This window comes from Convolutriloba macropyga, chromosome 5, assembly GCF_964194025.1.
Source record: "Convolutriloba macropyga chromosome 5, txConMacr16.3, whole genome shotgun sequence".
Classification (NCBI taxonomy): Eukaryota; Metazoa; Xenacoelomorpha; order Acoela; family Convolutidae; genus Convolutriloba; species Convolutriloba macropyga.
Window position 1 is genome coordinate 26,786,770 of NC_134472.1, and position 26,804 is coordinate 26,813,573.

General features: G+C 36.4%; 1 protein-coding gene across 2 annotated transcripts; it reads left to right on the plus strand.

Moving 5' to 3' along the window:
- Window positions 1-12,245: 12,245 nt before the first annotated feature.
- LOC142339274 (uncharacterized) lies at window positions 12,246-26,598 on the plus strand. 2 transcript variants are annotated; one of them, XM_075389180.1, is made up of 6 exons: window positions 12,246-12,267; window positions 13,035-14,912; window positions 21,261-21,778; window positions 22,266-22,486; window positions 23,733-24,028; window positions 25,932-26,598. In XM_075389180.1, the coding sequence occupies exons 2-6, from the start codon at window positions 14,049-14,051 to the stop codon at window positions 26,490-26,492; spliced, it is 2,460 nt and encodes an 819-aa protein (XP_075245295.1). In that variant the 5' UTR covers window positions 12,246-12,267; window positions 13,035-14,048; the 3' UTR covers window positions 26,493-26,598. The 2 variants fall into 2 exon arrangements, with proteins under 2 accessions (XP_075245295.1, XP_075245293.1); XM_075389178.1 differs by lacking the exon at window positions 12,246-12,267 and having other exon boundaries at window positions 13,005-14,912.
- Window positions 26,599-26,804: the final 206 nt, after the last annotated feature.

Below are 26,804 nucleotides of genomic sequence, written 5' to 3' on the forward strand. Positions count from 1 at the left end.
CCACTTATGACAAGGAAAACATTAAACAAACCAGTTCGTATTAGCGATTTCAAATCTCTCCGGATGTTAAATTTTTGCGGTTGACTTTTATGAGCTGTGTTATCCACTATACTGTAGATTAAACTTTCATTTCCAGTTCTGTTCATGATAGTTTGTTAGTCTTAGTGTTCCAAAAGTTGACTGGACTGAGTTTACAACATATCACAAAACAACGGGATCTCTTTTGGCATACCATTTCAATCCGATATCAGAGAAGAATCAAAGACAAGAAATATGCTTCACGGCTATTTCAATAAAAAACTAAATTTCAGATTTGAGTTCTGTTTTGTTCTATTCAATCAAATTTTGCATAACCGTTTGGTAGTACAAATGCGATCTCAGCTTCTGGTCTTTTGTAGATTCAATCGTTTTTGTGATGATTCAATTCCACCGTCAAACTTTTTCATGGTTTCCGTAACGCAACATAGTTATTCATACCCTCATTTCCTACTATCTTGAGTCAAGCAAACAAGTTGGGCTTTTAAGAGGTTTTATTCTTTTATATTGCCACTTTTGCCGAATAACCAAAGTTGTCAAATTGGTTGCACGAATGTGATCCCAAATAACATTTGCATAGTCTGTCAAAAGAACCTACTTTTTTTTCCGCGCATAGTAAATAGGGTATGTTGCTTAAAATTCTGCTGGTTGTAAGGCCTAGTTGCGGCTTGCTTTTGCTTTTTCTTGGTTCAAGCGGCGTTTGCATTTCAGTTTTCTCAAAGAATTGCATATTTTTGTTTGCTTTGCTGGCTTTTTGCTGTTGATTCGTTCAATTTGCACAGATTGGCACCTTTGGCACTCTCTTCATCTGGTCTTGCAGCAATTTATCGTCAACTGTTTGGTTCACCAGACCAAATGTGATTGCTGCTCTCCCACTTATGACAAAGAAATCTTTACACAACCCAGTTCGTTTTAGCGATTTCAAATCTCTCCGGATATTAATTTTTTGCGGTTAATTTTGTGAGCTGTGTTATCCAATATACTGTAGCTTAAACTTTCATTACAAGTTTTGTTCATGATCGTTTTTTAGTCTTAGTGTTCGAAAATTAGACTGGACTCATAGTTATTCATACCCTCATTTATTATTATCTGGAGTCAAGCAAACGAGTTGGGCTGTTTAGAAATTTCATTCTTTTATATTGTCACTTTTGCGTAATAACCAAAGTTGTCAAATTGGTTGTACGAATTTGATCCCAAATAAAAATTGTATAGTCTGTCGAAAGAACGTTTGTTGTTCCACTTATAGTGATTAGGGTATGGTGCTCAAAATTTTCGCGCACATGATAATTAGGTGTTGTAAACATTCGTGTTACCAAGCTGAAAGTGATGGTGAGGCTAAGTTTCCAAGTCATTCAAATCTCAACTGATCGGTATAAATTGTCTCGCCTTCAATGTCTGTACAACAGAGTACTTCGTTTTTGGAACAATGTTCCGGGTGACTGATAGGTTCCACCACACCGCATACTTTGCATTCTTTTAATTTCTTGCGAACCGCTCCCACGCTCTTCTAAAGTAAGATACTGCAGGTGGCTTGAACTACCTTCTGACTCTTCTTTTTGTAGTACGAGTTCTGCAATCCCTCTTTTATTTCTTGTTGCAAATTTTTCTGCAAGGTCTCTTTCAGCTTCAACCAAAGATGAGGAGCCCTGTGGATGATCATTGTTTTCGACATTCGTCTTTGTGCAACAAATTGCATAATCGCCTTGAGACAAAAATCTGTATCCAACCAGCTGCACTACCTCTACATATAACACTCTGACGGCTCAACACGTATTTAGATTATTGCAATTCAGTTCATTTTCCTTTATTCATAAAAGAAAGGCAAAAATAGTCCAATCAAGCATTTTCGAAGACTAGTGAGGCGTTTAAGCACTCGATGGTTAATCTTCCATTAGATCCATCTTTTGTTTTCTGTCTTTTTTAGAAATCAATTTGATCAAGGAGCATTTTGTATGCCCAAGTATTAAATCTGTTGTTGACAAACGTTCCTCACATGCTCAGTGCATTCGTGTTATGGGTCTTCAGCCCATTTTGCCTAGATAACTCAACTACATTATGTTTCTAATGCATCAATTGTGGAGGCTTTGTTTTGAAGTGGATTGGGTGTTCGCTGTTCTGCCTTTGGCTCAAACTGTAGGATTTTGCTGGCTTCTAGATTTTCCATTTCAACTTTCAAACACTCAATTTCTTCAGCAACTGTTCTTGCTGCAGTAAATTGCATAATATAGACTTTGTTTTTCTTACCCTTCAAGCATTACTATAGGTGTTGTTGGTTCATTTTTGCTAAATGCTTGCTGTGCGTATGCCTTTCTATCTACTGGCCAATTGTGTTTTCTTCTTTGTTTCAATAGAATTAAAATTTTTTCTTCATCTAGTGTAAAGAACATTGATGCGCTTATGTAATCTTCTTTTGAGGCACTTCCAATTACATATATTAAGTCAGTTGAGTACTTCGTCGTTTCAAAAAATAGTTATGCTACTCTTCACATCGTAGCTTCAGATGCGTCAGCGAACACATAAGGTCTAGTTTAGTTGCTCACTCTTTTGATGTATCCTGTTTCAACTAGAACTGGAGTTTATTGTTGTTTAACCCACTTCAGAAAATCTGTTTGTCCCAAAGCTGCATTTCAAGGACCCAATGCTGCCACTACTTTATTCAAGTGCCATTCAAAAGTCGTCTTGTATTAACGCTGAAAGCCGCACAGTGCGATTAGTCAAGTATTGACAATACTAGTCAGAGAACTTTCCTCTGAGTTATTGTTGTTTCACCTCCTTTTTGGTACTTCTGCAGACTTTTCGTCAGAGCAAATTATTGCAATCCAAGTACAGAAAAAACTTCTGGATTGAGCTTGCCCTCGAATTAGTTCCTGTATCTGATTAAATTCAAGTCTTCTGGGAATGCTTTGGAAACCGCATCGTTATTGCTTATCCACTTCATCATCTCAAATTCATGTTCAGAGAAGAGGTGGTAAATCATAAGAAACTTCAATTACACATTCTGTCCATGTAAGTGTAATTGATGTATGCCATTAACTTTTAATCTATGTGCACCAGCTGAGCGTTTCATCAAAGGACTCTTCTTCCACAAATTCATCAAAGATTGAAACCGTTGATTCACAATCAGTGAAAACATTTGTGTTCAGCCTGTTACAATGGCACTGTACTGATACAATGTCTTTCTGAGAAACGCTCGTAAATTACTCTGATTTTTTGTTGCTGCGCCTGATTTGACTCCTTGAATGTCCTAATCCATTCGTTTTTGGCTTTGGCTTTCTGTTGTGCCTCTTGGTACATCATTTTATAACGTAAGAGCAAATAATTTTTGATTGTCTTTTTTTCAGACAGCCATAGCATAAGTTTTGTGAAGTTTTTCTCCTTATTTCTCCAGAGAGCACAAAAAAAACTGTCCAGAGTACCCCGTTCAAAATAATGCTGATTTTCTCTTGCCTGTAAGAAGAGTTTTCAAAGGGCTCATTTACCCTAAGGCTGTTATTGGTTATTGACCAACTGGAGCAATGAACACATTAGAGTGTTCTGAGCATTCCATATACTAGACTACTTCAACCATTCCAAAGGGTTTCCATCAAAATTTATCAATTTCAGCCATGTTAGGTTACTGCCAGCTGATCAACCACTGTTTCATTGTAAACCAGCTATAGGTGTAGGTTCCTGGTCTTCATCGCTCAATCAACAGTCGCATCACATTTTCTAATGTGAGAGGACACTATGCCTTTTCGGTTCACGGGTTTCATCGAAACGTCGAAACGCTCCTTCACCAAACTGGCGCTGCAAAGTTTTTTTTCAGCAGCCCAAATTTAGATATCTGTCTTCTTTACCAGCCAGTTAAAAAGTGACTTGTCCCGCACACTGGTTAAATGGGAATTTTATGCCTTTCATGCCTTTTTTTTCACTCTGAGCTTTAGCTCAAAACTGGCATTTGTAGCTCTAGTTTTCAAGTTTTAAAGCCGTGCCCTTTCTATTCGCAGTGTTGTCTCCATTTCGACGCCAAATTTTTTTATTTGTTAATTGAGCTTTCGGTTTGCTGAAGTTTAACGTATCTCGACCGTTGGCGTTTGTTCCGTTTTGTAACGTTTCGTTGCTGTCATCCTACTTGTCATTCATTGCTTCTTGTTGTTTGCTTTGCAGTGCTCTCATTGTTCATTATCAGTCTTTGCTTATAAATGCGATCAAATGATAGCTCAAGTACCTTCTGCACTCTTTTGTTAGCTTTAGGGAGCAAATTTGTCTTGTAGGGAGCAAGCATGTTTACCCAAATTAGTTCTTTCTGGATTTCTTCTTCTTGTAGATCAACCTGCTTGCAGTGAGTTTGATTGGTCCATCTTAGTCTTTAATTATTTTTTGAACAAGGCTTCCTTTGGAGTTAACTTCTTAAATCAAACTTTTAAAGTTCTGGTTGTATCTGCCAATTGTTGACTGAACCTGCTTTCAGTTGACTATAATTACTGGTTGCTGTTGGATTTTGATTTGCAATTTCAATTCAAGCAGTGTTTGCGTCTCTATTTTTTAAAGGCTGTTTTCGATTTGCATTGCTTGTATTTTCCTGTTGTTTCGTTCGGTTTTTCTTAGGTAGCCCATTTGGCGCTCTCTTCTCCAAGTGAGACAGCAATGTGTTTTCAAATGTCCGGCTAACTGAGCCAGTTTCTAACGTCTGCTCTCCCAATTATGACAACAAACATTTTCAACGCAAAATTTGTTTTAGCGGTTGTGAATCACTCCGAAATATACTTCTTTGTTGTTAACTGTTGTGAATTGTGTTATCCCCTATACTGTAGACAAAATTTTCACACCATTTCAGTTTATGACAATTCGATAATAATTGTCATTTTACAAAATCAGATTGAACTGAATTTAATACAGATCATCAAAATGAGATCTCTTTTTGCTTACCAGTGCAATCCCAAATGGAAGACAAAGATATATGTTTTTTACGTAATTAGGAAAAAAAATTAAAATGTGCGTATCAGAATTTAAGTCTGATGAATTTCAATATGCTTTGTTTTTGTCATTTTAATTAGATCACAATTATTGGTTTTGAATGAATTTGTGTAGTTTTTCTTTTACTTCTCGTTCACTAATGCTTCCACTGTGGCTGTCAATATTCAATCTACGATCGGTTAAAGATCCAAAAACGTCACTTTCTCAAGCAAAATTGATTTCAGGAGTTGTTCCATAGCATGTCAAATATCCATAGAATACAGCTAATACAGGTCAGGAATTTGATGTGAAATTGAAGTAAAAGTTTGTTTTTAACTATATCGTACTCCAACATGTGTGTATGACGTCATATATTTAAATTGAGGCGAGAGTTCTTTGCTTAAGATGGGTTAAAAACTAATGAAATCCAGTCTTCCCACAGAAGCATCCATAGTTAACGGAACTCACAAAAGTTCAGCAACAATTTATGCAAAAACCGCAGGCAATTGTTCTCATCCGCTGTGGGATGTAATCGAGAATCAAGGTCCGAGAACTCTGACTAAAGGGCTTTTTAAGATTTTTTATGCATTAATTAATTTCGGCTGTCAGGACCTTTCTTAATTTGCGGAATTTGAATATCGTTTAAATAAACCATTCCAATAGAGCAACTTCTGCAATATCTGTTTTTCAAGCCCATTTTTTGGTAATTTGAAGCAATATGGTAGCAAGCTCTCCCTTTTCCAGATTTGTTTTTGTTTATGAGTGTTTGTTGTGGCAAAAACCACTGTTTCCCGAATGAAACATTTTTTGCAGATTCGTTCAAAATCGTTGCGAAATTTTTATTCAAATATGTTTTTATCAATTATAGATAAAAACTGATCCACAATTTAGTTCCTTTGGAATCTCGGCTCCAAAGAACCAAGCTTATGCAGAGCTGATCCAAGGCTCTTCCCGACATTGGTCCATTGAATATCCATCCTAATTCTGTAAGGACCGCGTAGAGTTCACTTTGTGTCCTTATTTGGTTCTCTAATGGGCGTTGCAGCTCACAAGCTTCTTGAACAAGAACAATGCCAACTTCTTTAGAATTGAATAATTTGTCTTGTAGAACACTTAAGTTGTTGAAGCTCCGCTTTAACTCGCTCGAATCGTAATTTGTGTTTCCCAACAAGATACACTCTTTGATGCGCCCATTTTCAATGTCCTTGTTCATTTGGGTTTTTGACTTTATCAATCTGTTCTGTTTCTGTTGCTCTCTTCCAAAAGCAGAAAACCTTGTGTGCATGAATGCATTTACTTAATTGGGTCTGGGCAGTTTTTTTATCATTTGTTTTAGCGGTTGTAAATCACTCCAAAATATACTTCTTTGTTGATAACTGTTCTGAATTGTGTTATCCCCTATACTGTAGACAACATTTTCACACCATTTCAGTTTATGACAATTCGATAATAAATGTTATTTTATAAAATCAGATTGAACTGAATTTAATGCAGATCATCAAATTGGGATCTCTTTTTGCTTACCAGTGCAATCCCAAATGGAAATAATTGGAAGACAAAGATATAAGTTTTTGGCGTAATTAGGAAAAAAATTAAAATTTGCGTATCAGAATTTAAGTCTGATAAATTTCAATATGCTTTGTTTTTGTCATTTTAATTAGATCACAATTATTGGTTTTGAATGAATTTGTGTAGATTTTCTTTTACTTCTCGTTCACTATTGCTTCCGCTGCGGCTGTCAATATTCAATCTGTTTTCAGCCTATTCCAACCATTCCAAAGGGTTTCCATCAAAGTTTACTATTTTGAGCTACCGTAAAATTACTGCTACTTGAATAACTGCTGTTGCGTCGTAAACCAGTTCTCGGGAAATTGTCTCGGTTTTCATCGCTTGATGAACAGTCGCGTCTTTTTTCATAATTTGAGAAAGTTGTGTCTGTTTGGTTCAAGGGTTGTATCGACGCAGGCCCCTGATCTATCTGGCGTTAGTAAGATGTCAATTCAAGAAGCACAAATGGAGACAGCCGTCTTCTTTGCGGTCCCGTCGAAAACTGAATTATAACGCACATTGGTTGACTGTGATTAAACATCGTCATTTTTAATGCCGTTATATCCACTTCCGCTCTTCCTCCGGTAGATGATACTTGGTTTTGAGTTCATTCTTTTGAGTTCCTTCAAGTCAGCTTCCATCGTTCAAATTGTGGCATTCTTTGCGCAGTTTTGGTGCAAATTAGAAATCAAATTTCGTTTTCCATTCTTCAAGCTTTTGCTCGCTGAAGATGTGTCCGAAACATTTCCCGAATGTTAGCTACTTTTCCATTTTGTGACGTTTTGTTGTTGTATTCCTGGTTTTGATTCATTGCTGGGTATAGTTTGCTTTACTCTGCATTTTTTGTTGGTTAGTTGCCTTTGCTTTCAAATGAGAATCATTGAATGACCACTTTCAATCTGCACTCTGTTGCTTGTTATAGGTGCTCTTCAAAACATTTTCTTGTGCTTCAGGTTCTTTATAGAATGCATTTCTCGTTTTGCTTTGCTTGCTTTTGGCTCTTGATTCGTTCACTTTTTGTTAGTGGACTTTCTACTCATTAGGTTGAAAAGTTATTTGCATTCAACTGTTCGGGTCACTGGATCAAGCGTAATAGCTGCCCTTCCACTTATTACAAACACAATTTTACACCACTTAGTGTATTTTAAAAGTTTTAAATCCGACGGGTAATTATTTTTTTGCTGTTAACTATTATGAATTAGATTGTTAGCCATACTTTATATTACATTTTTACTACCAGTGTTTTGTTTATGAACCTTTTGTATTTTCAATTTTTTTTAATCAAAATGAGACTTAACGGGTTTAACTAAATATCAACAAAAACGAGATTTCTTTTGTATACCAGTTCTTTTTATTCAATGTATTAGTACAAGTTACTTTGAAACACTGATCCTTCCGTTATGCCTGCGAAATTGCCAGCTATAATCAGATGACACTGATAACAGAACAATATCACATATCCATGCAGTTTTGGCGTCAGGAATTGTTGCTATTCATGTCGATTATCCACCAAAAATAACAAACCTTTGTCGGGGACTCGCTGGAAAATTGATGTAATGAGTTGTGTTTAAATATAACGTGTTCCAACCTATTTTTATGACAACGTTTTCTTTTATCGAGCTATATATGTTTGCTTGAAAACATTATAATTTTTAATTTAGCGCGGCCTTTACACACAAGTTTCCATAGTGACTGGGACTGGCATGAAATAAGCAAAAGTTTAAGCAAACAAAATTGCAGAGCACTGTCTTTGGTCATTCTTCTCATCCACTGTTGGATGTAATCGAGAATCGCGGCAAAGATTACTCAGGCCGGTTATCGCGGCAAAGCTGCGACGCCCGCTGGCAGCTTTTTAACTATGATTTAAGGGCATCCTGAGATTTTCCATGCATAGAGAAAAATTTTTGTTCATAACCTATCATTTTTATTATTCTTGCTGCTCATAAGAAGAACAAGTTTTCTAGAAACAGCTCTTAACTATTGACTTTTTGCACAAAATACGTGTCCTAGGCGTGTTCTTATGCAGAATATTTACTGCTCATGAGTAATTTTCAAGGCAAAACCGATTAACAATTTAGTGGTGAGGAATTGTGTTTCAAAATCCATCATGTGTGTCATTTATTGAAGCACATTTTAAGGTTGTCGGCTAATTTTTTTTGGTAATTTTTCATGTTCTATTAAAACACAGATCTTTCCGTTACTCCTGGAAATCCACCAAAATGTCAATTACCCTGATTTTTATTCCTTGCTTGGCATAGTTTGCTTCGCTCTGCATTTATTCTTGGTTAGTTGCCTTTGCTTTTAAATGAGAATCATTGAACGACCAATTTTGTTCAGCATTCTGTTGCTTGTTATAGGTGCCCTTCAAAACATTTTCTTTGCGCTGTTTCAGTTTTGTTATAGAGTGCATTTTTTGTTTTGCATCGCTTGTTTTTGACCATTGGTTCGTTCCATTTTTGCTATCGGATTATCTACACATTAGGTTGAACACTAGTTTGCCTTCAAGTGTTCGGGTCACTGGACAAAGCGTAATAGCTGCCCTTCCACTTATTAAAGCCGTTTTTTCACCACCTAATTTGTCTTCACTTTTCCATACAAAATTGGTGTCAGTAATTTTCTATCAATGTCGATTGTCAACCAACGATAACAAATCCTGGTCAGGAACTCGGTGGAAAATTGACGTAATGAGTATTTTTTAAATATAACGTATTCCAACGTATGATCATAACAACATATGTCTATTATCGAGATAGGTTTGTTTTGTTAAAAACTATATAATTTTTAGTTGAGCGCCCCCTTCACATGAAACCTTCCATGGTGATTGAAACTGGCGGGAAATAGGCAAAAATTTAAGCAAACAAAAATTGCAGACCACTGTTGTTGGCCATTCTTCTCATCCGCTGTTGGAGGTAATCGAGATTCAAGGCGAAGATGCATCAGGCCGGTTATCGCGGCGAAGATTCGAGTCCCGCAAAGTGCGCCCTACGGCTCTTCAACTAAGACTGAAGGGCATCCTGTGATTTTCCATGCACATATATTAATTTTTGTCCATTACCTTTCATTTTTATTATTCTTGCTGCTCATAGAAAGAACAAGTTTTTCAAGAAACAGCTCTTAACTATTGACTTTTTGCACAAAATATGTGTCCTAGGCGTGTTCTTAGGCAGAATATATACTGCTCAAGAATAATTTTCAATGCAAAACCGATTAACAATTTAGTGGTGAAGAATTGTTTTTAAGTATCCATCATATGTGTCATTTAATGAAGCACGTTTTATGGTTGTCGGTTGGTTTTTTGGTAATTTTTCAAGTTCTATTAAAACACAGATCTTTCCGTTACTCCTGGAAATCCACCGAAATGTCGATTACCCTGATTTTTATTCCTTGCCTGGTATAGTTTGCTTCGCTCTGCATTTATTGTTGGTTAGTTGCCTTTGCTTTTAAATGAGAAACATTGAACGACCAATTCTGTTCAGCATTCTGTTGCTTGTTATAGGTGCTCTTCAAAGCATTTTCTTTGCGCTTCAGGTTCTTTATAGAAAGCATTTTTTGTTTTGCTTCGCTTGTTTTTGACCGTTGGTTCGTTCCATTTTTGTTTGTGGGTTATCTATTCCTTAGGTTGAAAACTAGTTTGCCTTCAAGTGTTCGGGTCACTGGACGAAGCGTAATAGCTGCCCTTCCACTTGTTACATAGACAGTTTCACACCACCTAATTTGTCTTGTTTCTATCAATGTCGATTATCCACCAAAGATAACAAATCCTGGCCAGGAATTCGGTGGAAAATTGACGTAATGAGTATTTTTCAAATAAAACGTATTCCAACGTATGATCGTAACAACATATGTCTATTATCGAGATAGATTTGTTTTGTTAAAAACTATATAATTTTTAGTTGAGCGCGCTTCACGCAAAATCTTCCATAGTGATTGAAACTGGTGAGAAATAAGCAAAAATTTAAGCAAACAAAGATTGCAGACCACTGCTGTTGGCCATTCTTCTCATCCGCTGTTGGAGGTAATCGAGATTCAAGGCGAAGATGCATCAGCCCGGTTATCGTGGCGAAGATTAAGCGCGCCCTTCGGCCCTTCAACTAGGACTAAAGGGCATCCTGTGATTTTCCATGCACATATAATAATTTTTGTCAATTACCTTTCATTTTTATTATTCCTGCTGCTCATAAAAAGAACAAGTTTTCAAGAAACAGCTCTTAACTATTGACTTTTTGCACAAAATATGTGTCCTAGGCGTGTTCTTGGGCAGAATATATACTGCTCAAGAATAATTTTCAATGCAAAACCGATTAACAATTTAGTGGTGAAGAATTGTGTTTAAGTATCCATCATATGTGTCATTTAATGAAGCACGTTTTATGGTTGTCGGCTGATTTTTTGGTAACTTTTCAAGTTCTATTAAAACACAGATCTTTCCGTTACTCCTTGAAATCCACCGAAATGTCGATTACCCTGATTTTTATTCCTTGCTTGTTATAGTTTGCTTCGCTCTGCATTTATTGTTGGTTAGTTGCCTTTGCTTTTAAATGAGAATCATTGAACGACCAATTTTGTTCAGCATTCTGTTGCTTGTTATAGGTGCTCTTCAAAACATTTTCTTTGCGCTGCTTCAGTTTTGTTATAGAGTGCATTTTTTGTTTTGCTTCGCTTGTTTTTGACCATTGGTTCGTTCCATTGTTTTCGGATTATCTACACATTAGGTTGAACACTAGTTTGCCTTCAAGTGTTCGGGTCACTGGACAAAGCGTAATAGCTGCCCTTCCACTTATTAAAGCCGTTTTTTCACCACCTAATTAGCACAAACCACCTAATTAGCACCACCGAATTAGCATTTTTCAAAACTCTTTGCAATGATACACTTGGTGGTACATAAATTGATAATTAATACTATTTTTGATCCATCTGATGCACAATTTGGGTGTCGTCCTCTTGAAACGTCTTCCAGTTGAAAAGTCCCCACAAAAAAGATAAGATTGTGCCTTTCCTTTAGCGGCGCAATCCCAAACTTGCGATTCCTTGGTTTTTAACTTAAGAAGATGTTTGAGACACTAGAAGATGGGTTGGTCTAAACGTAATACATAATGGGCGGTCAAGAAGTCTAGCAATTATAGCTCAAATTGTGATCATTTGTCGCATTGTTGTGCTAATTGAAGAGCAATTACGCAACGACTACAGAAGTGATAGAACTTGTGTGTAAACTACAATTGTTGCATTCCGACTGCTGTGATAAGAAAACAAACTATTTAATTAGAATTCAGCTGAGTTTTAGCAGAGACGTGTTAATTCGTGTAGTTTCATTGTTTTTACATTGCATTTTCATCGTTTCAGTAAATTTTGATTTAAAATTGATTATAGAATTTAATAGTAATCATTACTCTTTCAGTCAGTGCACAAATTAGCCGACAAACAGCGAGAATAGTGAAAAAATGTTGAGAACAACAACATTGAGATTAAGCATGTAATTTGTAGGCTAATTGGAGCGTCAGCTAAACGGCCAGCTAGAAACCCACGGATGGTTTGCTAGTAATACTGGCCGAGAGGACAGAGGGTTTAGCCGATAAAAAGTGAAAAATTTTAACAGACTGCTTTCTAATTATTCAGCAAATCTCATTGGTCCGGGGGGGGGGGGGGGGTTGTTTAAAAAGCGTTTCGACTGTAGACCTGTAGCCTAAGCCCCCTATCGGCTAATACGTTGTCCGTACCCAAATGTAGACCTATCTATGCATTTGCTGCCAAGTCATAACTGATAAACTATAACTAATTGTTTCGCACAGAATTTTCGAGCCTTCCCAGGTCTGTGAAGTTTTTCTGATACAATGTTCTCGATTACAAATTAACATTCCATTTGCTATTTTTTCCTTCTACCTGAAACGGGCTGTGCAAAATTTATTTAATTTAATTTAATTTAATTTAATTTAATTTTGGATCTTTTCAACAATTGCCCCCCCCCCCCCCCTTTGCAAAAGGGGGGACTATTCTTGAATAGAATTTAAGCGAGCTATTTATTAACCAATCAGAGACGACTAATAACTTTCCACGCATGCACATACTATTAAATTGAATAGAATAAAATACACCGTGGTATAGCAATTAGCCGAACCGGAATACAAAGCGAAAAGAATTTCCGACTGGCGGGTCGGTGGGCGCGCTTCGCCGCGATAACCGACCCGCGATTTCCGGATTACATCCCACAGCGCATGAGAGGCATGGCCATGAACAGCGGTCCGCAATTGCGCTTAAACTAATATTCGGCTATCTAAAGTGTAGACCGAGTAATATTGTGGTAAAGTATAGCACAAAAGGGGAGGCGATTCTCTACTAGGTACCAAAGGGGGGCAATTGTTGAAAAGATCCTTAATTTTTTTTTAATCTGAAGTGAGACTAATCTCAATACAATATTTCACAGACCTGGAAAAGCTCGGCAAAATTTCCGGAGTATACAAATAATTCACTTCGCGATAATTCGTTAGTTTTCAGCTATAACTTCATTATTAGCTATTTAGTTGACTGAATTCTGACCGACCAATTAATTTTGACGAGAATTAATTAATTACAAATCGTAGCCGCACACTCAATAATTCCTGTTGAGAGCTTACTAATTATCACAAGTTATAAATAATAACCAAGCAACTCCGGTTAAAGCCGCCTACGGATTTTCTCAGTGTGAGTCAAAATAACTTTGGGGTGAAAACGTCTGTTTTTGCGTCTTCGCGTAGTAAAGAAAACTAATATAATACTTGCTGTTTTTGTAAATGAAAGCACCTTTTCTACTATACACAAATACAGATCGTAAAACCGTCTAGGGGTAAATTGTAATACCTGTTCTTTTATATAATACATTTGATTATACTCATTATTATTGTTTAGTTTTGCTCTTCAATTTTGTTTTGCTTCGTCGTTGTGTGAGACCTGTTCGTAACTTTTGCCCCTGTTGACGTTATTTGTTACTGCAAGACACAAACGGGTTTCATAATTTTGTTTACAGGCATTTGTTTATCACTTTTGCACGATTATTTTTTTTAAACTTTTATATATACGATTTAAAGGAAAATCTGTTAATTTTTAGTAATATTAACTCAAAACTCATTTGATTTCTATGTACTTTTCCCCGATCTTTTAAATGTTATTTATACATAGACTGCGTTCAATGTACCTTAGCGGCCGACTTGAAAAACGAATAACGAAAACATTACAATATCGGTAAATTAATTTTTCTTCATTAACTTGGTTCGCGTTTTCAGCTGTTACAATCTTAAAAAGTTGCTCTTTTGGTTACACTTATACACTTTTGTTGTCATTACAATGAGTCACAGTATTATATATTTTCGACAGGACAAATTAGCCAAAAATTAATCAATGATCTACTGGTGATCAGTGGTGTATAATTAATTAAAACCGAACGTTTGTGCAAATCAAAAGCTATAACTTGCAAAACACTCGTTTGTTAACTACAATAACTGGTTCGTGCTAACCTCGTGCTTTTGGTTACTGATCTTATTAGAAAAAAATATAGCAAAATGGCCTTTTTCGTTGGACAGTCCCATTTGTATGGGAAAATTTATCTGTTTTTATGTTTATTTTTTCCTTTAGTCTGTGCCTTGAAGGAATTTGAAGGTCACAAAACTTCCCTTAGTGATCCTGATCTCCACCCGTTAGCCGGGTTTCTTTATCGACCTGAAGATTCTCTTCCCGTTGTTAATAACATAACTTTCATTTATTATGCAAACGAATCTTTTGTGATGTTGGGGTTCAATGACGGGCTAATCGAGTTCAATCTGAACCAATCAAAATCAACTTTCAAGCTTTCATTCGACCGAGTTTTCACTCAACAAAGAATGAAGCTTCAAAAACCGTACGCAGGCTTCAAGTTGCAAAACTCGGACAACTTTTACTTCTGTTTGGATTACGAAAAGTCAAAAATAGCCCCACTTTTTGTATACAAAAAGGGAATTGTTTATGAAAATGAAATTGATGCAAAAAATGTGCACCAAAGTTGGCCCCAAAACTATTGCACAAATAGCGGCGATAACTTATTGCTTATAACGAGTAGTTCTAACCAGCAACAGAACTCGGTGAGTGTAGTTGAAATATGGAAAAACGGGATTACCCGAATCCGCAAGTTCCAGAAAGGTCGCAAGGGTCCAATTCAGTACAAATACAATTTGAAGAGAGAGCCTTTGAAACTGGTTGGAGGTTTCATGCGTCGAAATGTGGCATTTTTCGTGTCTCGTGAGCGACATTCAGCGCACAAAGTGTCGGATGCCAGAGCATATGTGAATGTTATTTCCAAAGTGTGCGAACCCAAAAAGGACAGCAATTCCTCGGGATTTGAACCGAACTTGAATGTTCAGACTGCCTTTATGACATGCACCTTCCAGAAAGTAAGCACCCCACATAGCATCATGTCAGCGCTGGCAAAGTCTCAGTACTGACTCATAACTATGATCATGTCACTTCTCGGGCTGTCAAAAAGCTTTAATCATAGAACCTACATATCATAGAGCATCATCACGTCTTCATACATTCAGAAAGTCATAAGAATTTGGTATAGGATTACAACAGTCGAAAATGAAAATTCTATGGCTAAAACGTTTCCATAAATGGGGGTTCTATGACTACATCTTTTTCATGAATGGTAAATAATCATTCATAAAGAACGATGCGAAGTTATTTAACATGTCTTGACTTCTACGTAGCATCTCTCGTGCTTTTTAATCAACACCTGTTGCGATAATAGCAATTGAATAAACTGCCAGTGTAATAAACTTTAATGCCCGATCGACACTGGAAAAACACTTCAGCATTAGACTACGCGAGTTTATCACACTCTTTTATCGCCACTGTTACTAAGCAAACAATGGCGATAAAAGAGTGGTGATAAACTCGTATTCTAATGATGGAAACAGTTTGATAAACTTATTGTCTAAAAAAAACTTGTGCGGTGTGTGTTGTGTGTGTGTGCGTGTGTGTGTGTGTGCGGTGTGTGTGTGTGTGTGTGTGTGTGTGTGTGTGTGTGTGTGTGGTGTGTATGTGTGTGCGTGGTGTGTGCGTGCGTGTCTATGTGTGGTTGTTTGCGTGTGTCTAAGTGTGTGTGTAAGATTGTGCGTGTCTGTGTGTGTGCATGTGTGTGTCTGATGCGTGTGTGTGTGTGTGTGTGTGTGTGTGTGTGTGTGTGTGTGTGTGTGTGTGTGTGTGTGTGTGTGTGGTGTATATGGTGTGTGTGTTGTGTGTGTGTGTGTGGTTGTTGTGTGTGGTGTGTATGTTTGTAAGTGTGTGTATGTGTGTGCGCGTGCGTGTGTGTGGTGTGTATATGGTGTGTGTGTGTGGTGTGTGGTTGTTGTGTGTGCGGTGTGTATGTGTGTGCATGTGTGTGTTTGTGTGTGTCTAAGTGTGCGTGTGTGTGTGGTTGCGTGTGCGTGTATGTGTGTGTGTTTGTGTGTGTGTGTGCGTGCGTGTGTGTGTGAGTGCGTGTGCTGGTGTGTGTGTGTGTGTGTGTGTGTGTGTGTTGGTGTGTGTTTGTGGGGGGGGGGGGGGTCGCATGAGGACAAAACAAAGAACAGATCCGAACAAATATCACTTACCTTTGAAAATATAATTGTCCACAGAGAATAAAAATGAAAAAACAATAAAACGTTGTTCAATTTTGAAATGATCGCAACAGGTGTTGATTAAAAAAATTACCACACGGTTGTTATCACCCTCGAAGTTTTCATAACACTTCGGCTTCGCCTCGGAATTTGATAACTTCTCGGTGGCGATAGCAACTGTGTGGTAATATTCATTAAACCACAATGAATTTGCAGACTAACTAAATTCGATTAGACATGAAACTAGTTAAATCGAAACAACTGATATCCGGTATAGGGTTGAGATCATTTACCAAAGGAAACGAAACATCAAATAAATATACAGCACAGCACATGAGAGGGATTAAGAAGTAGATGGTACCCAAGGGGCACATGAAAGGCAAGGAGACAAAAAATGCAATATTTCCCGAAAAAACTAATAGACATCAATAAAATGGTAACAAGAGGGCTCGCTATGTGCGATGGGACATCATGTTCTGACTCAGCTCATTCACTATTTTGTCTCAATTGTCTGTCAATTGAAGCAGAGATAAACTGTCTCCATTAAATTAGTTACAAGCGAAACGAAAGGCATGAAATTAACTCGAACGCAATTTCTCTAGTTGAAAAAAATAATAATTTTATCAAATGAAAAATTAATTTTACCAAAATAAAAACCAAATTGGAGCACAAAAGTAAGCCCGAAAGTTTAAAAAACATGACATCTGCACTGCGTGTGCGCGTGCGTGTGTTTGTGATGCGTTTGTGTGTGTGATGCGTGTGTGTGTGTGGTGTATTTGGTGTGTGTGTTTTGTGTGTGTGTGTGCGTGTGTGTGTGGTGTGTATGTTTGTGCGTGCGTGTATGTGTGTGCGCGTGCGTGTGTGTGTGGGGGGTGTTTGTGCGTGCGTGAGTGTGTACGTGTGTTTGTTTGTATGTCTGTGTGTGTTTTGTGTGTGTCTGCGTGTATGCGTGCGTGTGTTTGTTTGTGTGTGTGTGTGGTTGTGTGTGTGTAAGTGTGTGTGTGTTTGAGTCTGTGTGTAAGTGTGTGTGTGTGTGTGGTTGCATGTGCGTGTTTGTGTGTGTGTGTGCGTGTGTGTGTGGTTGCGTGAGTGCGTGTGCTGGTGTGTTTGTGTTTGTGTGTGTATGTGTGTGTGTGTGTGTGGGGGGGGGGGGTCGCATGAGGACAAAACAAAGAGCAGATCCGATGGGATATCGCTTACCTTTGATAATGTAATTGTCCACAGAAAATAAAAATGTAAAACCAATAAAACGTTGTTCAATTTTGAAATCATCGCAACAGGTGTTTATTAAAAAAATTACCACACGGCTGTTATCGCCCTCGAAGTTTTCATAACACTTCGGCTTCGCCTGGGAATTTGATAACTTCTCGGTGGCGATAACAACTGTGTGGTTATATTCATTAAACCACAATGAATTTGCAGACTAACTAAATTCGATTAGACATGAAACTAGTTAAATCGAAAAAACTGATATCCGGTATAGGGTTGAGTTCATTTACCAAAGGAAACGAAACAGCAAATAAATTTACAGCACATGAGAGGGATGAAGAGGTAGATGGTACCCAAGGGTCACAGGAAAGGCAAGGAGACAAAAAATGCAATATTTCCCGAAAAAAACTAATAGACATCAATAAAATGGTAACAAGAGGGCTCGCTATTGTGCGATTGGACATCATATTCTGACTCAGCTCATTCACATTCTTGTCCCAATTGTCTGTTAATTGAAGCAGAGATAAATTGTCTCCAATAAATTAGTTACAAGCGAAACGAAAGGCATGAAATTAACTCCTCGGATGCAATTTCTGAAGTTGAAAAAAGAATTTTATCAAGTGATAAACTAATTTTACCATAATAAAAACCAAATTGGAGCACAAAAGTGAGCCCGAAAGCCCAAAAAACATGACATCTGCACTCACTGAGAATTCCGAATTGAGAACGTAAAATCAAATCAATTTCAAAAAATGTTAACCAATCAATGGTATCCAGGAGTCAATTGAAGAAGAGATTGAAGTAGTCCATGTTTGCTCTTGGAACTTATAGAAGATTGCTCTGGCAACTTGGTTGTCAATTCATACAAACAAACCTGCGGAAATATAAAAAAATTAAAAGATCCTGAATAAAATTTTGAAAAATGGTAACAAAAACAAACTTTATCTCCCGAAAACTAAAATCTTTGAGCACAAACAGATAAAAATGAGTATGAAGCAGCTAGGATATCTTAATGAGATGAAATTATGAGACTTGACAGTACAATTTTGAAAGGAAAAACTTTTCACAAAACTTTTAATATTTTTGAAACAAAAGTTAAAAGCTATTCGTTATTGAAGGCAAACATCGCCAAGTTTCAACTACGCCCCTTAAAAAACCATTTGGCCTTTTCAGAATCAAAATATTTGAGTGTAATAAATTAAATCCAATCGAATAGAACGAATTTTAAAATAAAAATTGATCCTCATATAGACATATCGCAAAATTTCTCTATTTTACGTAAATAAATAGCAGTTTTCAAATTTACTATTAGCAACCAATTGAACATGATTATTATTTTCAAATTTGCTTAATAAAAGAGAATGAATGGAAAGGCTACTAAAACGAAACCGAAAAATCTCAGAACTCAAAATTCATTTGTTTTGTTTCCTTAAATTGTCAGTCATGAAAACTGTAAGCCATTCACTCCGGCCATTCCATATTTTCTTCTATACCGCAATTGAAATCAATGGAATATTTGACTACCCACACTGTAACAAAACTCCAGAAAAGAACAGCTAAGGTCGAAATCCGAATGTAAAATCCAACTTGAAAACATCAAAAGGACAGACGTGGATGCAGAAAAGGGGATAGCTGTTAGATCAGTTTTATTCACTAGATTGAACACCAGAACTTCATGAGTGAAGTATTTCAGGTTTGGTCTTGGTACTACCAAACCCTTTTTGTTGATTTTTTATTGTACCCAATGAGATCACCCGCATATGTAAAAGTAAGAAAAAAACAGAATAAATCTTTGAGTAAAATCTTTGAATTTCTTTAAATTTTTGCTATTGAAATTTGAAAGTACAACCTCACAGAAAATTTCAAATATTGAAGTTACAATGAAAAAGTACTCCAATTTGATTAGTCAACAACTAGAACTTCCTGTTAATGAGAATAATTTAAAAGACAACGAAGTAATATAAACGGGCAAAATTTTCTTCCTTATTCTATTATTTTTTTAAAACCGTTGCAACTAATTTCATAACCGATCGCTGTCAAAAGGACACGCTCTGAAGGTCCAATTACGCTTATTGAGACAGACATTTGGTCTTGTAAGCAATTAAAATAATTGACAAGTCTGTTCATAAACAACAAATTTTAACAAAGAAAAAACAAATGAAGTAAAAACCAATTATAGAGGAAGCTCTCCAAGTTTTTTTCACAATAAATTTCACAGTTTAAATCTTTTATCTATAATTAGCTATCACTTGAATTTAAAAATTTATATTTGGATACGACTCATTGATTACTGAAGACTTTAATAAAAGAGATTAAAGGGCAAAACATTAAAACAAAACAAAAATGATCAGAGATCAAAATTCACTTATATTTTTTGAAAACCTTTAGTCTGCAGTCATAAAAATCATAAGTTATGAACTCTACTCATTGAAAACTTCACTTCTCACTGCTAGAATCATTGACAACTTTCAATTCTCAGTCTATGACAAAACTACAAAAAACATTGTATTTTCAAATCCCAAAATTTTAAAACCTTTTTTTACTAAAACAAATAGTTTTAAAGTGAATTTCGCAGTTAAAAAGTGAATTCAAAGCCACAAACTATGAACTTTATTTACGTTCATTTAGACCTCGTGAGAACTTAAACGAGTCCTGTCAGCTTAGCTACTTACTAACAATAGAAAAAAGAACAAAATAACTTTTAGTGAAATATATTTTAGTAAAAAATTGTGGTATAGAAGTCAACCACATCATTAGTTGGAGCAGATTATTTCAGATAAACGTTTTTATCGATCATTGAAACGAAAAGATTACATTTTTTTTATTTTGTGCCAGTAAGTCCCGAGGAATAATAGACGTCAAATGGCCGCAAAAAGTAAATTTAAATTTGTTTTCCCCTTAAAAAGCACGATGGGACGAAAAACTGCCGAAACCCTGCTACACGCTTATCAAAACCCTTAAATTTTGAGAATATTAACAAAATTGTTCAAAAAATGAGATTTTTTTTAAAAAAAACCTAATAATGTGAACAAAATCAGGTTGAAAAGTGAAATGTTCTTAAAAAATTTAAACCTCGAAAACTCGAAAAAGTCAAATTAAAATAAATTAGTTTCTCACTTTACGCTAGACCGGCTTTCAACTGATAACACTCATTACTCTCTAGAATAAATATATTGATCGGCCTAAATTGACTGAACAAAAATCCGCAGATGAGCATATAGTTTCTCCCTCCTACAAGTGGGGTCGTTAAAAATAAACCTTAAGCCAGACGGCTACAAACTGCAAATTAAAGACCTTGAGTCAGAAGTCTAAGTTTATGTCATTAACAGCATTACTTTTATGGATTTTTTCTAACGCTGTCGTTGTCAAGTCATAGGCAAATAACTTTAAAATTTAGAAGATTAATGAACGTTTTGTTATTTGTTCTTCATTGGAAACTCTTATACAAACCTTCAAAAGCATGTCTAGATAAAGCTAACAGCGGGGAAATAATACAGTATACACTGATTGGTCAAAATAACGCGAAAAATTGAATCTGATGTTCTTCTCATGAACGCAATAGGTAAAAATACGCTCTTCTGATAGACAGAAAATTGATTTTTTTCTGAAAAATTTAATTTGAGTTAGGCTCTTAGTGGAAACACTTTTGAGTTTGAAAAAAATTAAAAATAAGATTGTCAATAATGGAAAATATGCAATAAGTGAATGGTTTCAGCATACTTTGTTCAATCACTAGGAAACAATGGGTTTCAAGGCACTTGCCAATTGAAGTTTATTTGGCATTGAACATTTTTCTTTCCTTATAGATGTATTTTTTTCCTCTTGTGATACATATAGCCATGGCGAGTTTTCAAATGAAAAAAAACCTCTTTTATCATTTCGAGGACTGAATTGGATTGGGGAAAATTTTTGAGAATTACCCTTCTTTTTCAGGAATCTGTTGCCTCGTTTACGTTTGACCGTTTGATGGCCTTCCACTACGACATCACATCACATTTAATATTTGCCCTGTACAATACATGGGAAAACAGCCCTGCTGCATCCGCCCTCTGCATTCATTCACTGGATGAAATTCAGGAAATGTGGGATAAATGCACACCAGCGCTCCCGGCCAAGTTGGGAATTAACTCCAGAAAGTATTCGGATCTGAATCCAATATTCATGGAAACAAGACAAAATTATTTCTTAACGACGTTTATAAAGCAACGATTGTCAGAAGATTCGTCTGATTATTTGATGTATTTTGGTTCATCGACAGGAGTTATATTAAAAGCAGTAGTAAATCCTGAGCTATATTCAACAGTAGTTGTGGCGAAATTTATACCCCAGAAGGGATATGAAGTTGGATTCATGCAGTTAGTTGACGCTGGATCTAAGATGTTGATGTTGGATCAAAACTCGAGGGTTCAAGTCATTGAAAAACATAATTGTCATGCCTACTCATGCAACAAGTAAGTTAAATCCTCATTTCAAACAAGGTTGTCTGATACACAAGGGGTCTTTCCCATTAGCCTCCCCTCCCCCCCCCCACCCCAGCTTAGTGGTCAGATAACCTATACCCCCCCCCCCAATCATGGTGAATATACCATAACGGGGGCTATAATGGGAAAGTCCCCACATAAGATAGTTAATACTTCGATATTCTCTGACATATTTTTTACATTCGAACAACCTACCCCTACCCCCTCCCGATGCTTCACTTTTTCACTTTAAATTAATCAAAATTTTTTTAGATTAAACACAGTATTGTGAGATTGATATTGATATAATGCAGTGATTGAGTGATTGAATGCTAATGGTGCCACACAAGCCACTATTTATGATTCTGATACATCAGCCACTATCAATTGCAAATTATCTCACTAATTTTTTGAACTGGTTTACGGAAACTTATTTAGGTTACGTGTAAAGGAAACAAATGCCCAAGTTTGATTTCAGGTTGTGCGAGCGAGACCCATTTTGCTTCTGGAGCGCGTCAAGCTCTCATTGTCAGCGAAAAAAAGCAAGCGAGGTTAAAATTTCTTATGCAATGAACGACACAAAGATTTCATGTCCTGTTACCCCGGATGAGAAACTGGAAGGGAAAAACAAGGGGTCACACACGATACAAACAGCACCAGTGCAAAGATCAGCCTTGTTAACTGAGACGACTACAACTTGTAAGTTTCTTCTGGCGAAGTCTTATATCGAACACCACAGAAAGAATTGAGGCATTAAAATAATTAGAAATCAATGTTCTCTCTCGAATTGTTTTTTGTGTGTTCTATGCTTAAAGCTATAAGGAATGCAATGAAAAAAAGAAGTCCGTGAAAAGAAAAGTCGCTCATCAAGTTAATTATGAAAACGAAACGAAAACATTTTGATATGTGTCAAGCTGAATATCCCGCGATGAACATCTATGTTCTTTATATGATTGTTGAGAATTATATATGATCTTTTTATGATTGCTACAATTAATATATCCAAAATTTAAATCTTTTTCTTCAGAGTTGGTGCAGATTTTGTATCGTCAATTTAACACTAAGTAACGTTCCCAAAACACAGTCTTTTTCTAAGATAACAGATAACGATAATTACTATAATGTCACAGATAGTGCGAAAGTTTACCTTCTTCATTAATTTTTGGCTATTCCTGTATAACGGTCTACCACTAATTTCCGCTCATAAATGAAAATTTAAACAGAGATGACTTATTGTTACGCTTGGTCTTTATTTAATGTAGAACCAAAAATAAAACAATTCTTCAAATTTATTTTCTTCCTCAAAAGTTGCTTCTTTTTATGAGACAACAAAATTTTCTCAATTTCCCGATGACTTTATTGTGCACGTAAATTTTCCATATTTACTTTTGCAAAACTGGTAAGATGTTTTTTTCTTGGTAAGATAACGTTTTGTTCTTGTCTCAGGAGTCTAAATATAAAGTTTTGACAATTTTCATGTTGAGGCTATTTTTCATGATTGTTTTATGTTCAGTAAGGTTTAGTTTGGGATCTTAGTCTGTTTGCTAAGGTTCCATGAATTGGTTCAATTTATGACAGAATGATTACTGGGCATCATATATTCGGAAATATTCATGAATATTCTGAAACAGTCTATTCAAACTACTGTCCAAATTAAAGTCGTGCATTAGCGAGAAAATCATGTTCTTTTTCCGTTTCCTAGTACTGTGACAAATAGTTATACTGTGATAAATAGTAGTAAGACAGTTTGATTCAAATCAGTTTTAACATTAGATTTTAACAATACGTTTATCCTACTCAGTTTTCGCTATATAGTCTTTCAACTATAAATTTTGAGAGCAACATGCTTTAGTATGATTTAACCCCCTCTTTTATATTTGGTTTTATATAGCCATGAACCATGAGAATTACAAAAGATTTCTTGCAAATTTGGCGTTGCTTTTAGATTACCATCCAAACACCTCAGAAGAATACTATAGAGACCCAACACCGTTTGAAAAACTAGTTCTCGACATGTCTGAAAACCGAGAGGTCATCCGGGAGGTCATTTTCTTTGCGACACCGTCTCTTCTCCTTGGCTTGATCTGCGGAGTGTTAGCAACATACGGAATAGCAGGAATTATATCGACTAGGAATTACAACAGAGAGCAGAGTTATGCTGAGAGTGAGTACCCTGCTCAGTCAAATTACAGGGCACCAGGGTCCGATGTGAACACAGCAGGGCCTAATATTCCCGGAAAGGTAAAAATTTAGAAAATTAATTAAAGATTTAATAAGATATTTGGGATAAAAATGAAAAAAAAAACGTTTTGTTTACCGTTCCTTTCTCATTCAATTTACATAATATTTACTTTGCTGCTGTAACTTCTGTTCGAAAAAGTTAGTTCTGAGATGATAAAATGGTACAGGATCTGTCTGTGAAAATAGTTTGCTGAACATAGTTCTTCGTGCTGTCCGAAAAATTTGCTTAGAAAGATGATTGTCTTGGTGAAGCATTTGCAACAACCTCAATTAATTTGGGTGCTAGGAATTTTGTGGTACCCTGGATTGTCAGGTCAATTTTAATCGCTTGATATTTGTTGTTGAGGGATAGAAAAGTGGTACCATTGAGAAACGCTTTAAACAATGAATTGTTCCTAGCTGAGTCTTTTTAGAGTTTCCAATTTCTCTAGGAAAAATTTAGGCCAAAATTTTGAAAAAAAATTATTTTTTTCTTGCCAACCTAAGGTGTTTAACTATACCTTAGATAAATTAGAAAACTAATTAGGTAAATTAGAAAACGAATTAGATAAATTAGTGTCAGGCTAAAACATAACAATTTTGGAGTAATAAAGTTCAAAACAGATAAAACTCTTTTTCTTTGATAAAATCTTTAATTTTATTCAACTTAATACAGTTGAGTTTCCTAACGTCACTTGTGCTTGCGATTGATTGCGATATTCAGAATTGTTTCGATAAATCAACTGCCCAACAAAAATTTGAAGCATTAGAGCGTCTCTTTTTGCATGAACTTGAATAAATGCATGAAGTTGTTTAATTTTTTTGGGAGATAAGTTGGGACCAATTATGTGTTCACGATATTTAGTTTCACAAAGTTGAGCTTTTTTATGCATCATAATGTTCTAGCCGGTTACATGACAATTTACCCAATGCCATTTTACCCTACGACATTTTAACCAACCTGCCATTTCACCCAATGCCATTTTACCCAATACAAACTTACCCAATGCTCTTTTCGTTCAATTGTCCTATTACAAATTAGCAGTCGCTATTTCAAGGATGATTTTTAGTATTTGTGGACATTATAATCCCATGTTCGGTTGTGATAGTTTCATATCAAGTCCCACAGACCATTTAATTCGGCGAATCCCATGTTCGGTTGTGATAGTTTCATATCAAGTCCCACGGGCCATTTATTTTATAGTCGGCTAAATAGTCGCTCTGGTTAATTTCGCAATGGGGTAAATTGGGTAAGTTGGCATTTGGTAAAATGGCATTGGGTACAATGGCAGGTTGGGTCAGATGGCATTGGGTATAATGGCATTGGGTAAAATGGAATTGGGTAAATTGTCCTGACACCGTTCTAGCCGTCTGTTTGCATGCTTAATTTTGTCGCAATGCTTCCTAATAATTGAAGTGAAGCTTTTGCTGGTCAATTTGATCTCAAATCCTTTCGAAACTGTTGTTTTGGGCGTAATTTGTTTTTTTCTTTTTAGCGTTTTAAGCAAGGTTGTTGCTTAAAGGAACGTAGAGCAATGAAATTTTGCACTTTTTAACGGTACTTGTAAATTAAAAGACTAAATAAACCTTTCTGTTCCACTCTTGTACTTCAAGTTATGACTCATTTTTTGCCTCCTCCTCCCTCGTACCCCTTAAAAAATGGTGTTTAATAGGTTGGAACACTTTCTACAAAGTACAGATGCTTTCAATTCCCCTTATTTGATTATTTTATACTCCCTTAGCACTGATGTAAAGTTTACTAGCTTCCTTCAACAATTCTAAAGCACCATGTTTCAGCAAGCCAAAAACTGGAGTCTAGGATTTAGGCCTTAAAACAATCCTTATTTTATTCCTCGTTTTCTCTCATCGAAATATTTGTGTCACTTTGAATCTAGTTTAATGTAAGACCACTTTTTGTCAATAGAATTCAAAGACGTATCCGGCGGCCAATGTGATCACAACTGAGGCTCAGGAAACATTCCTCCGACCCCAGTTCCTACAAAGCACTTCCTCTTCAAGTGCACCGCTTTGCGCTGGCGAACCAAACCCAACAACATATCGTGATAGTTTAAGTCCTCAATACACATACATTCCTAGTGAAGAATTCGAATTGCAGGAACCCCCGGATTTCAGACCCCCAACTCCTCTCAGATCCGCAAATCCTGCACTTCCGACGTCTTCAAACGTCCGAACCACGACATCGCTGTCGTCCAGGGTTCCATACTTCAAATGCACAGTCGGTGGTCCGAACAGTAGGAGGTTCCGACGAATGAGTGACAATTCTGCGTTGGCACCCACAGGCCCAGTTGCTTCGCCTTCTGAGTTTGTTCAGCTACCTTGTGTTATAGGCTCGCCTGCAAGTGAGCAGTCGTTGTATACGTTTTCATCTCGTCCAAGAACGGACGAGAACCGAAAGGTGTCCCAGAGCTCCTCGCAATCATCGGCTTCGGACAATGTGTTCACGAGTTTTGCAAGAAATGGGTGAAAGATAAACTGTACAAACCACTGCCTTTTATGCTTTGCTTGAGTTTTGTTTTGGCGTATATTTATGCATTTTGTAGACGAAAAAGATAATTCAGCTCTTTCAACTATCCAGAACTATATATAGTTTCATATTTAATGACTTAATTGCTCGTGTTTAGAAGAGGTGCCTAATTTAGGGTCATTTTTTGCAAACGTACTCTTGCAGCAATTCATTCTGCATGATTACTCTCTTAGTTGGTATAGAATATTCGACCTATTTACAGTCTAACAAAATTTCTTTAACTCCTATGAAAAGCGATCGGTGAAGTGATGT

Bases quoted from the DNA above. Each gene is read 5' to 3' on its own strand.
- LOC142339274 (XM_075389180.1), top strand. From the start codon at position 14,049: ATGGCCTTTTTCGTTGGACAGTCCCATTTGTATGGGAAAATTTATCTG. The intron at 22,487-23,732 runs GTAAGTTTCTTC...CGTTGCTTTTAG, and splicing joins AACTGAGACGACTACAACTT to ATTACCATCCAAACACCTCA. The intron at 24,029-25,931 runs GTAAAAATTTAG...TTTTGTCAATAG, and splicing joins GGCCTAATATTCCCGGAAAG to AATTCAAAGACGTATCCGGC.